A 12660-nucleotide genomic window follows, 5' to 3' on the forward strand; every position below is an offset into this window, starting at 1 on the left:
TGTTAAGAAATTCAACCCTTGCTGTGTGTGTGTTTTTAATTTTAAACTTTATTTTGAATGAATTATAGATTCACAGGAAGTTGCAAAGGGAGTACAGAGCATGACTGTAGTTCAGCATCAAAGCCAGGGATCTGACAATGTATGTGTGTTTGTGTGCGAGTGTGAAATTCCATGTCGTATGTGTAGATCTGTGTAACTACCAGTACACTCAAGACACAGAATTCCTCTATCGCCACAAAGATGTTCCTCCTACTAACCACTTTATAGTCAAAATCATTCCCCTTTCTCCCATGGCAACCCATGGCAACCCCTAATCTGTCATTTTAAGAATCTTACATAAATGGAATCCTAAGTAGATAACCTTTTGAGGTTGGCTTTTTTCACTCAGGATAATGCTCCTAAGATTCATTCAAATTATTGCAAGAATCAAGTCATTCCTTTTCCTTGTTCAGTAGTAACCTGTGGTATGGTTGTGCCATGATTTGTTTAACCATGAGAGATATTTTGGTCGGTTCCTGTTTTGTCCACCACAAGTAAAGTGTCTATGAACAACTGTGTTTGGGTTTTCTTCTTTTTGTAAGTTTCTGTTTCTTTGGGATAAATGCAATTACTAGGTTTTATGTTTAGTTTTATGTTTTGTTTTGAGAAACTCTCACACTGTTTTCAGGAGTGGCTGTACCGTTTTACATTCCCACCAGTACGTATGAGAAATCCACTTGAATTTATTATTTTCCAATCTGTATGCCCTTTATTTCCTTGCCTTGCTTTTTGCACTGGCTAGAACTTTTAGTACTAGGTTGAATAGCATCAGTGAAAGTGAATACCCTTGCCTTGTCCAGTTTTAGAGGGAAAGTGTTTGGTCTTTCACTATTAGCTATACCGACAGCTGTGGGTTTTTCATAGTTGCTGTTTTTCAGGTTGAGAAAGTTCCTTTTTATTCCTAGTCTGTTGAATGTTTTTTTTTTTCATTAATGGGTGTTTGATTTTGTCAAAAGCTTTTTCTGTACTGAGTGATATGATCATATGTTTTATTTTCTTCATTAATCTCTTAATATCATGGATTGCTTTGATTGATTTTTCAAATACTGAAACAGCCTTGCACTCCTGGAAAAAACTTCACTTTGTTATGGTGCATAATTCTTTTCACATACTGCTTAGTTCTGATTGCTAGTATTTTACCAAGAAGTTTGCCTCTATATTAATGAGGAATGCTGATCTATAGGAGTCTTTGTTTCTTTCCTCTCTTTCTTTTTTCTTTTGGTATTGGCTCTGTCTGGTTTTGGTATCAGGGTAATACAGATTGACCTCATAGAACGAGTTAGGAAGTGTTCCCTCCTCTTCTAATTTCTGGAAGAGATTTGTAGAACTGATAGTACTTCTTCTTTAAATGTTTGGTATGATTCTCCAACTATCGGGGCCTGGATATTTCATCTTTGGCAGGCTTTTGATGATTTCTTTAATAGTTCAAATTCTATTGTACTTTTCCCTTTCCTACAGGCAAGTTGTGATAGTTTGTACTTTTAAGGGAATTGTCCCATTTTATCTAAGTTGTCAAATTTATGTGTTTAAGTTGTTTTAGTACTCCCTTATTACCTTTCTGATGTCTGTGGGTCTGTAGTGATAACACCCTTTCATTACTCATATTAGTCATTTGTGTCTTCCCTCTTTTTTGTCAGTCTTCCTAGAGGTTTATCAATTTTATCTTTTGAAAGACCCAGCTTTTTGTTTCATTAATTTTGTTTTATTCCATTGATTTCTGCTGCCCTTATTATTTTCTTCTGTTTGTTTTGGTCTTTTTTCCCTAATTTATTTTTAGCTTGTTTGAGACTGTTCTCTTTTCTCTGTAACCAAATTTCCCTCTCAGAACCACCTTAGCTGTGTCCCGCAGGTTTTGATATATTGTATTCTCATTTTCATTTGGTTAAACGTATTTTTTTTTCAAAGATTTTATTTATTTGTCAGAGAGAAAGAGGGAGAGCGTACAAGCAGGGCGAGCAGCAGGCAGAACAGGCAGAGGGAGAAGCAGGCTCCCTGCTAAGTAAGGAGCCCCATGATGAACTTGATCCCAGGACCTCAGGATCATGACCTGAGCTGAAGGCAGACACTTAACTGAGTCACCCAGGCGTCCCAGGTTCAATGTATTTTTAAAAAATTTCTCGAGGGGCCCCTGAGTGGCTCAGCGGGTTGGGCCTCTGCTTTTGGCTCCGGTCGTGATGCCGGGGTCCTGGGATCAAGCCCTACATTGGGCTCTCTACTCAGCGGGGAGCCTGCTTCCATCTCTCTCTGCCTGCCTCTCTCTGCCTACTTGTGATCTCTTTCTGTCAAATGGGTAAATAAAATCTTTAAAAATAAAAATAAAAAATTCCTCGAGATTACCTTTTTGACCTATGGTTTATTTAAAAGTGTTTAGCTTCCAAGTTTTGGGAGGTTTTCCTGTCATTATTCTCTTGATATTTAGCTTCATCCCATTGTAATTGGTACACACTCTATACAAATTCCACTTCTTTTAAACTCGTTGAGGTTAGTTCTTTATGGCCCAGAATATGGTCTATTTTGATATGTGTTCTGTGAGTGCTTAAAAATAATGTGTTTTCTGTTGTTGCTGGGGGTGTCCCACAAATGTTAATTTCTGTTGGTTGATGGAATTGTTGAGCTACTCTATGAATGTAGGGTGGAAGGTGGCCCTGTTGCTGCTGAGTGGTGGTAAAGGTCCTGACTCTTCATTTAGTTCCTCTAACACCACCTTTTTACCATTAAGTATGGGTGGAAATCCAGGTTTCCCACACAGTTTCCACTAACACCATATTGGGTGAGAGCCTTCTGTCCAATGGGAATGAAAGTCCATGCTCTCTACTTGGCCTTCTCTGACATGACATTATATCAGGAGAGGGAAGAAGAGGGTAGCTGGGTCCCTCTATAGCTTGGCTTGAGGGGAAGTCTAAGCTTTCTGCTTAGCTTTTGCTGGCGGGGGCTGGGGGGTACAGGGCTAGAGTATGTTTTGGGAGTTTTGGCTGGAGTAAAGCCATTGTTTAAGTTTTCTGTCTTCCAAGTCTACCCTTTTCCTTGTCTGTATAGTTAGAGAGAGCAGCCAGCTTTTGGGGGGAGTTTTGTGCATGTGGGCATTTCTAGTTTGCCTGCCCCTCTAGTATCCAGTTTGGAATAATGAGGCAAAGAACCAAAACCAAAACCAAAACCACCACCATGTTGTTCCTTCAGTTCCAAGGTCCCTAGCCAGTGTGCCCTCCCTCTACCTTTCAGATACTTCTTATGCTTTTTAAATATATATTGTCCAGGATTTTTAGTTGTATTTAGCAAGAGGAATAGCATGTCTATTTTTTTAAGATTTTATCTATTTATTTGACAGAGAAAGAGATCACAAGTAAGCAGAGAAAGAGGGGGAAGTAGGCTCCCTGGGAACTCTCCCAGGGAACCTACTTCCCCCTCTTTCTCTGCTTGATCCCAGAACCCTGGGATCAGGACCTGAGTCCAAGGCAGAGGCTTAACCCACTGAGCCACCCAGGTGCCCCTATTCTGTCTTCTTAGCAATTCCCTTGTCACTTTTTCATTGAAAGTCATGGTGTCTATTTGTATAATATCTTGGCTGGGAAGTTAGAGTTCTTGTACTTGCATTTGACAGAAGATCCAATTCAAATTGGTTATAAAAACATTGGAATTTATTCTTGCTTACAGAATGACTCCAAGTAGGACTGAAGCTTATGTTGGCTAAAGTGATGATAGGCTTAGAAAATTAACCCTAGGGAACTGGCTCAGTCTTGCAGCAAGGACTCAGGATCATATTGGGTTTGTTAGTGGGATAGTTCCGCTTTGGGAACTAGCAAGCAGGAGTCTAGAGTTTCAGGATGCCTGGGTGGCTCAGTTGGTTACATGTCTGTCTTCAGCTTGGGTCATGATGTCAGGGTCCTGGGATTGAGCCCTGCAACAGGCTTCTGGCTCAGTGGGGAGTCACCTTGTCCCGTTCTCTCTGCCTCGCTGCTGCTCTCTCTCTCTCAAAATATATGAAATCTTAAAAAAAAAAAAAAAAAAGTCTGTAGTTTCCAGAACAGTGGAGGGTATACAAACTCCTGTGAAAATGTCTAAGGAAAACATGTTAAACATATTATTTGAAAAGATAACTAACATTTAGTTAGAAATACAATTTCCTGTTTCTAGATTTTGTGAGTACTTGTGAGGATTTCCATGAACTATTAAATGACTAAAGTGAATAAAAGCTACGTACAGAGCAGTTTTACAGTTTCCTGTTGGTAAAACAAGGGACAATGGGGAGAATGCTGAATGTACACAGAATTGCTGGATTATGCATAAGATGGCTCTGGAAAGACAAGCATAGCTAATAGCATTGTTATCTACTGGGAAGAGAACTGGGTACCTGGAGAACAGAAAGGGAGATTTTTCAACTTACTCCCTTTTGGCATCTCTTGAATTTTGAACTATGAGAATTCTCCTCAGTTACTCTTTCAATATCTTCTTCCCGTGGTTCCCCTTCAACCACTTCAGATCTTTTTTTAAAATTTACTTGCAAGAGATCTTATATATCCTGATATGTATTGCATATATCTATTCGGTTCTATTCCTTGCATGGTACTCTCTTCTCTCTTTCCATGTCTTAAATTTAAGGACGCCCAATTTATCAACATTTGTCTTTAGGGCTGCTACTTTCCGTGTCCTGGTAAAAAGTATTTCCTTAACCCGTGGTCACAATACTGTGGTGTTATTTTCTACAGCTGTACGTTTCACATTTAGCTCTACTTTTGAATTGATTTTTTTGTGTGAGGTAGGAGTCGAGGCTCATTACCCACCCCCACCCCATATCGGCATTCAATTGATTTAGCTCTGTTTACTGAAAATAACTTTCCTACTGCTTTATGGTGGCTCCTTTGTGGGGAAAAACATGACTACATGCCTGTGAGTTGTTTCTAGCCTCTTCTTTTCCACTGATCTTATATATTGCTGTTTTAATGATGTCTTTATGATTTATAGTAAGTCCTAACATTCTCCAGTGTACCGACCACTCCCCCTCACCCCAACAAGCCACCGAGAGAGTGCACGAAACCCAAACGGGCCTCCTTCTGAATTTTCCTCCGAAAGATGGAAGAAAGGCACTTAGGTAGGAGTTCGCATTTCAGACCTCGGGGTGCAGCGCCTCCTTCCGGCACCTCGAGGAATGCACGCCCGACACGCACGCGCAGCCTAAAGGCCGGGATTGGACGGAGCCTCGCGGGCGGGGCGAACGAAGTCTCGCGTCACTTCCGAGGCGGGAGGATGAAGTTGATTGACCATGGTCACGGAGGCCGCCAGGTAGGGGTTGGGGAGGAAGCGACCTCGGTGGCGAGGGGCGGAGGGACCGTCCCGGAACTGAGGCGGGCGGGTGTATCCCGACTCGAGTGCATTCCCGGCCCCGGCAAAGGGAGGCAAGAGGGTGTCGAGGCCGAGCAGAGGCCGCGGACCCCGAGCTGGCCTCTGCCCACCGCCGCTCCCCGCAGCTCTGAGAAAAGACTCCACTCTCGCGCTTACACTCGAGGCTCGCCTCTGGCGCTTTCTCTTGGGGCGGCCGACGCCTTCGCTGAGGTCCCGGTGATGGTGTGTGCGGCTGGGAGGGCCTGAAATGAGACGGCGGACCCGCACAGGCTAGGGCCTGTCCCTTTCCCCGATTCCGCACCCATCGACATGAAGCCCCCGGTGGCGGGCGTCACCCACGCTCGAGCGCTAGAGGCTGGTGGCGCTGGAGCCTGGCATTAGAGACCTAGGATTAGTAAGAGATCCCGTTTGTCACACGGCAGCGGAGAGGGTTGTCTGTGGAGCCCCCGCGGGAAGGGCTTGTTTCAGATCTCTTACTCCCCTAGTCCTTGCTCCGCCGCTTTCTGCCTGTGCGGCTTTGGCCAAATGTCTTAAATTCTTGGCGCCTGGGTACTCGGCAGTAATTTGGGGAATAAGGCGGCCATATTCGTGAGGTGGTTGTGAAACGTCAATGAGATTGCCAGTAGAATGCACCCCGCCTAGTGTTTTGCCACACAGTAGTTAGTTAATAAGTGGTACCCATAGAACTCTCTTTTAATTTCCCTTGGTATAGTGATCTGCGAGTTAGGAAGTTACTTCTGGGCGCCATAGACACCTATGTTTAGTGAGCTAATACTTGATTCTTGTAGTGGAATTGCCAGGAAGTGCTTTTCGCGTCTTCCAACCGGTATGGAGGTGGGGCTTTCTAAGGGAGTGGCAGGTGGAACAAGGGCTCCTTAGCCTGGTGATCCAGATACAAGTAGTAAAAATGATCTAATTCTTCAGAAGGGTAGGGAGGGGAACTAACTTATGACTCTTGTCTCTTGTAGATACTTTTCTTACTCTTCACCACAAAAGAGTAAAGTGAGTGGTATTATATACTTTCAGCGGAGTTACAAAAGCTGAGATTACACACAAAAAATAATGTGGGGGAGGCAGGCTTTTAGAACATACAGAAGTCTCTCAACTTTTTCCTAAGGTAATGATGCTTTTTATTTCTCCTGAGGCTTAGGATGGGAAGGAGCCGAGATGGGAGGAAGAAGTAGGGTCATGACTGGGCCTTGGTCAGGAGTGACCAGTAAGGCTGAGTGCTTCTTCTCACTGGGATTTTCTGGGCTGACCTTCTGTTATCCCCAAAGACAGTGTGGTGAAGATTCCAGATTAACAGCTGATGGTAGTTTATGTAGTCCCAATAGGGCTCGCCTTAAAAGGAGGCATTATAAAGATGTGTATGCATAAATTATGTTTTGCTGAATTGATCTTTTTCAGGAGACAGAGAAGACCACCTAATTTGTTCTATTATTTTTCTTTACAACATTTGAAGCTTCTTTAGGATCATTCCCTTTATCCCTGTATGGAGGGTTTCTTTTATTGTAGAAAACACAGACTTTGGAGAAGACAAAACAAAACAAAAATTTGTATCATTGGAAAGGATCTTTGTTGTAAATTTTTTCCTGGATTGTAGATTGATTAGGGATCTGGTACAAACACTAAAACAGTAGTTACCATGTTTTAATTTTATGGCATATACTGAGCCATTTGCCCAAGACGGAAGTACTATCTTATCCTAATTATTTTTTAAGGACTTATTTATTTGTTTCAGACACCCCTGGGGAGGGGTGGAACAGAGGGAAAGTGAGAAGGAGAATATTCAGCAGACTCCTTCCTGAGTGTGACACAGGGCTCTCTATTCCTCAACCCTGAGATCATGATCTGAGCCAAAATCAAGAGTCAGATGCTTAACTGACTGAGCCACCCATGTGCCAGGAGAAGTACTATTTTAGTTCTATTTTTTACAGATGAAGAAATTGAGGCTCAGAGAGGTTGAATGATGTGTCTAAATTTGGAGAATCTAAGAGAGAACAGAAACAATTTTAAAGGGGATTATCTTGGGGAATGTAGAATATACCAGAAGGGAGAGAAAGGTTACCCTTAGATGCTGGAGAACTCTGGAATGAAGGGACATTTTCTCATTAAGTCTTGGAGTCTCCTGCTGGGAGGGAAGGGCACTTAAAGGCAAAAGCCTGTTGTTTTATCTGCATATCCTGGGCCAAGGTCAGCACAGCTGGACTGAGGTTCTCTAGGTTTTGAAGTGCAGGTTTGGAACCCTGCTGCCCTGCTCTAATGGGTTGATGATGTACTTTGCTTTTTAAGAACCCGACACTGTATACAAGAGTGTGCAAGCCACATAAATGCATGATCAGTTCACATCCAGAAAGAGTCTTGGCTTTATAAACATCTTTTTGAAGGTTCTTTTAATTTTTATTTAAATTTTTTTTTATTTTTTAATATTTTAATTCCAGTGTAGTTAATACAGTGTTATATTAGCTTCATGTGTACAATATAGTGATTTAGAAATTCTGTATATTACTCAGTGCTCATCAAGATTAAGTGTTCTTGGGGTACCTGGGTGGCTCAGTGGGTTAAAGCCTCTGCCTTAGCTCAAGTCATGATCCCAGGGTCCTGGGATTGATCCCGGAATCGGGCTCTCTGCTTAGCAGGGAGCCTGCTTCCCTTCCTCTCGCAACCTGCCTCTCTGCCTACTTGTGATCTCTGTCTGTCAAATAAATAAATAAAATCTTTAAAATCAAAAAAAGATTAAGTGTTCTCTTCCTAGATGTCCATCAACAGATGAGTGGATAAAGAAGATGTGGTATGTATGTAGATATATATATCTCACACAATGGAATACTATGGAATACCATATATATTTAGTATTATATATATACATATATGTATTTATATATATGTATAAGCACAATGGAATACTATGCAGCCATCAAAAGAAATGAAATCTTGCCATTTGCAATGATGTGGATGGAACTAGAGGGTATTATGCTGAGTGAAGTAAGTCAATCAGAGAAGGACAATTATCATATGATCTCCTTGATATGAGGAATTTGAGAGGCAAAGTCGGGGGTTTGGGAGTAGGGAAGGGAAAAAATGAAACAAGATGGCATCGGGAGGGAGACAAACTATAAAAGACTCTTAATCTCACAAAACAAACAGGGTTGCCAGGGGGAGTGGGGTAGGGAGAGGGTGGTTGGGTTATGGACATTGGGGAGGGCATGTGCTATGGTGAGTACTGGGAAGTGTGTAAGCCTGATGATTCACAGACCCCTGGGGCTAATAATACATTATATGTTAATTTAAAAAAAAAGATTAAGTGTTTTCTTAATCCCCTTCACCTATTTCACCCATCCCCCCACCCACCTCCCTCTGGTAACCATCAGTTTGTTCTCTATAGTTACGACTCTGTTTTTTGGTTTGTCTTTTTTTTTTTCCTTTGTTCATTTGTTTTGTTTCTTAAATTAGGCATGAGTGAAAACATAGTATTTGTCTTTCTCTGACTTAATTTGTTTGGCATTATATTCTTTAGCTCCATCCATGTTGTTGCAAATGGCAAGATTTCATTCTTATTTATGGCTGAATTACAAGTATGTATGTACATAGATGTATATATACACACATATATACAATATATATAATAAGAATACTATACAATATACATACATTTACTTATCATACAATATATGTATGCATTATACACATATTATACAATATACATGTACCTTGTATATATATACACAGGGAATATATCATATGTGTAGGTATATACACACACACAGTGCATTGTATATATATACCACATCTTTATCCATTCATCTTTTGATGGACACTTTGGGCTGCTTCCATAATTTGGCTATTGTAAATAATGCTGCAGTAAACATTGGGGTACATATATCCTTTTGAATTAATGTTTTCTCTCTTTTTTTAAGATTTTATTTATTTATTTGATATAGGAGAGTGAGAGAGAGAGAACACACAAGCATGGGGAGTAGCAGGCAGAGGGAGAGGCAGACTCCCTGCCCATCAGGGAGCCCCATATGGGACTCCATCCCAGATCTCCAGGATCATGACCTGAGCCTAAGGCAGATGCTTAACTGACTGAGCCACTCAGGCACCCCTCAAATTAATATTTTCATATTCTTTGGGTAAATACCCAGTATTGTGATTCCTGGGTCATAGGGTAGTTCTGTTTTTAATATTTGAGGAAACTCCATACTGTTTTCCACAGTGACTACACCAGTTTCATTTCCACCAAGAGTGCAAGAGGGTTCCTTGCTCTTCACATCCTCGCCAACAGTTGTTTCTTGTGTTTTTGGTTTTAGCTATTATGAAAGTTGTGAGGTGATTAGCTCATTGAAGTTTTGATATGCATTTCCCTGATGATGAGTGATGTTGAGCATCTTTTCATGTGTCTGTTGGCCATCTGGATGTCTTTGGAAAATGTCTGTTCATGTCTTCTGCCCATTTTTTAATTGGGTTATTTTGGGGGGGGTGAGTTTTATAAGTTCTTCATATATTTTGGATACTAGCCTTTTATTGGCTATGTCATTTGCAAATATCTTCTCCCATTCAGTAGGTTGTCTTTTTAGGTTTTTTTAAATATTTTATTTATTTATTTGACACCGAGAGATCACAAGTAGGCAGAAAGGCAGGCAGAGAGAGAGAGAGAGAGGAGGAAGCAGGCTCCCTGCCAAGCAGAGAGCCCGATGCAGGACTCGATCTCAGAACCCTGAGATCATGACCTGAGCCAAAGGCTGAGCTTTAACCCACTGAGCCACCCAGGCACCCAGTTTTGATTGTTTCCTTCACTCTGCGGAAGCTTTTCATTTTGATGTAGTCCCAATAGTTTATTTTTGCTTTTGTTTCCCTTGCTTTAGGACACGTATCTTTTTTTTCTTTTTAAGATTTTATTTATTTGCGAGAGAGAAAGAGAGCATGAACAGGAGTGAGGGATAGAGGAAGAGGGAGAAGCAGGTTCCCTGCTCATCAGGGAGCCTGATGCGTGGGACTCAGTCCCAGAACCCTCGGATCATGATCTGAGTCAAAGGCAAATGCTTAACTGACTGAGCCACCCAGGTGCCCCATAGCACACATATCTTGAAAGAGTGGTGTAATAGCTGATGTGAAAAATTACTGCTTGTGACCTCTTCTTCAGGGTTCAAAATTTTAGATAATACATTCCTATGGTGTACTTAAAATATTTTATTCAGATTTGCAACTGTAGTTTGTATAAAGGGAGCCATGTTTGTGTTCTAGTCAAGAGCATGGAATGTGTCTTCCCTAACATACTTTCCTCTTTTTCTCCATAATTATAACAGTGAACATTCATTGAATGTTGTGTGCCCAACTTTATGCTAAATATTTTAGTGGATTATTCAATTCTCACAATAACTCTGTAAAGTAGGAATAGTTATTTTTAGAGGAAGAAATGGGCTCAGAGATGGGAAGAAATTTATCCAAAGGCAAAGAGCTAGTAAGGGCAGAACCAGTTCTACATACTCCAAAAGCTGGTGCTTATCTGTGTACTTCAGTCATTCCTTCATTTAGCAGAACACACCTACTCTCTACCAGCAATATGCTAGGTGTCGGGGATACAGTGATGGCCAAAACAGACAAAATCACTGTTGTCAGGTTGCTTCTAAGTCTAACAATGGTGATAGGCAGGTAAAGAATTACAAACTAATTATTAATTATGGTTGTGGTGCATGCTATGGAGGACGGTAGAGGGCGCTATGAGAATGTATAATGCAGCCATTTGGCCCCAGGAGGGAGTGAGGAGAGACAGGGAGGCTCTGTTGAGGAAATATTTAGCTGAGACTTTTAAGTATTGAGTTGGAGTTAAATTGGGCAAAGAGAAGGGTGAACCAGGGGGAGGGAAGGGCACGTGTGAAGCCTTGAGAATAGGAGGAGCTTGTCTTAGTTACTGTGTGGCAAATGTTGCCCAAGTCTAACACAAAATGTAGGTGGGGGTCAGTATCACTCCCCAGTATCACTCTTGGTTTGTTTGCTTCTCAGAATTTATAATGAATTCCACAAACCATATCTATTTTCCAGCTCTGATTGGGAGTCCAGCCTCCTTCTTCAAATATGTGATTAGACCTCTGGTTGCCCACAGAATGGGGTTTGGGGATGAGAGGAGGGATAAATACCTAAATGGGAGACTTAATTGGCATTGGTAATTTCTACTACAAAGCTAAATAGACACTGAGTGTCAATATTTTGTTTCATCATATTGTCTCTCTTTTGCTAAATGATTTAACAAATGTTTTATAGCTGCACTGTGGTCCACACCCTATGTTAGCCACCTAGGATACAAACTTATAAGGACATTCTTTTTCTTTGCCATGCATAATTTAATGTTTTCTTTGCCTTCCATTTAAGATGCTGCAGGTTTTTAAAGAAAGATTTTATTTATTTGAGAGAGAGAGAACGAGAGCAGGGGGAGGAGCAGAGAGAGAGACAAGCAGCCTCTCTGCTGAACGTGAAGCCCAACATGGGGTTAGATCCCATGACCCTGAGACCGCGACCTGAGCCAGAATCAAGAGTCGGACGCCCAACTGACAGTGCCACCCCGGTGCCCCTAAGGTGCTACAGTTTTATCAGCATTATTCTTCAACAATTATTTATTTAGTGTTTGTTATGTGCTAGGCACCGGGCTAGGGATACAGCATGAGAAATAGTCGTGGTCTCAGTCCTCATGGAGCCTAAGCTCCCATCTGGGGCTGGAAGGCAGAGAGGGAGGGAGAGAGTCAGGGAGATGAGGTTGAAGAGATAGGCTGGGGTCAGACCACACAGGCCTCATAGGTCGTGCCAAGGATTTAAGGCTTATCCTAAGAATGGTGGGAAGCTGTTGAAGAATTTCAGTCACGAGAGTATCATCAGCGGACTGTGTTAGTAAAAGGTCACTTTGGCTCCTCAGAGGAGGCAAAAGCCAATGGATTTGAGGACTGGCTAGGAGGTAGGATCAATAGGGCTTGTTCATATTTTCACTCTGGGATGAGAAGGGAAGGGGGGGTGTCAGAGCCGATTCTTCATTTTCCAGCTTGTGCTTCTGTGATAGGAACCCCTGGAGGAAGAACGTGAGTTCAGTTTTGAAAAAGATGTCTTTGAAATAATCCAAGTGGAGATGTCACAAAGGCAATGGTATGGGAGGATCTGGCTCTCAGATGACAGTAATGGGCTAGTCCCTAGGAAAAAAAAACTCTTGTTGGGTTTTTTGGTTTTTTTTTTCCTTGTATTGAGAGAGCCATCAGAGTTGGGAAAGCAGGGAATAAAATTTCTCCACGTTTATGTTGG

At 41.7% G+C, this 12660-nt stretch overlaps 1 protein-coding gene across 2 annotated transcripts in view; it reads left to right on the plus strand.

Moving 5' to 3' along the window:
- Window positions 1-5248: 5248 nt before the first annotated feature.
- The window catches only part of DHRS7B (dehydrogenase/reductase 7B), a 58824-nt gene continuing 51412 nt past the window's right edge, over window positions 5249-12660 (plus strand). Inside the window, exon 1 of one of the 2 annotated variants that reach the window (XM_044249250.1) lies at window positions 5249-5316. In XM_044249250.1, coding sequence (XP_044105185.1) covers window positions 5297-5316 — 20 coding nt within the window. In that variant the 5' untranslated portion in view covers window positions 5249-5296. Of the gene's footprint in view, window positions 5317-6357; window positions 6379-12660 lie in introns of those variants that run through there. The other variant, XM_044249251.1, reaches the window with a different exon arrangement.

The sequence above is a fragment of the Neovison vison genome, chromosome 5 (assembly GCF_020171115.1).
Source record: "Neovison vison isolate M4711 chromosome 5, ASM_NN_V1, whole genome shotgun sequence".
In the NCBI taxonomy this organism is placed as follows: domain Eukaryota; kingdom Metazoa; phylum Chordata; class Mammalia; order Carnivora; family Mustelidae; genus Neogale; species Neogale vison.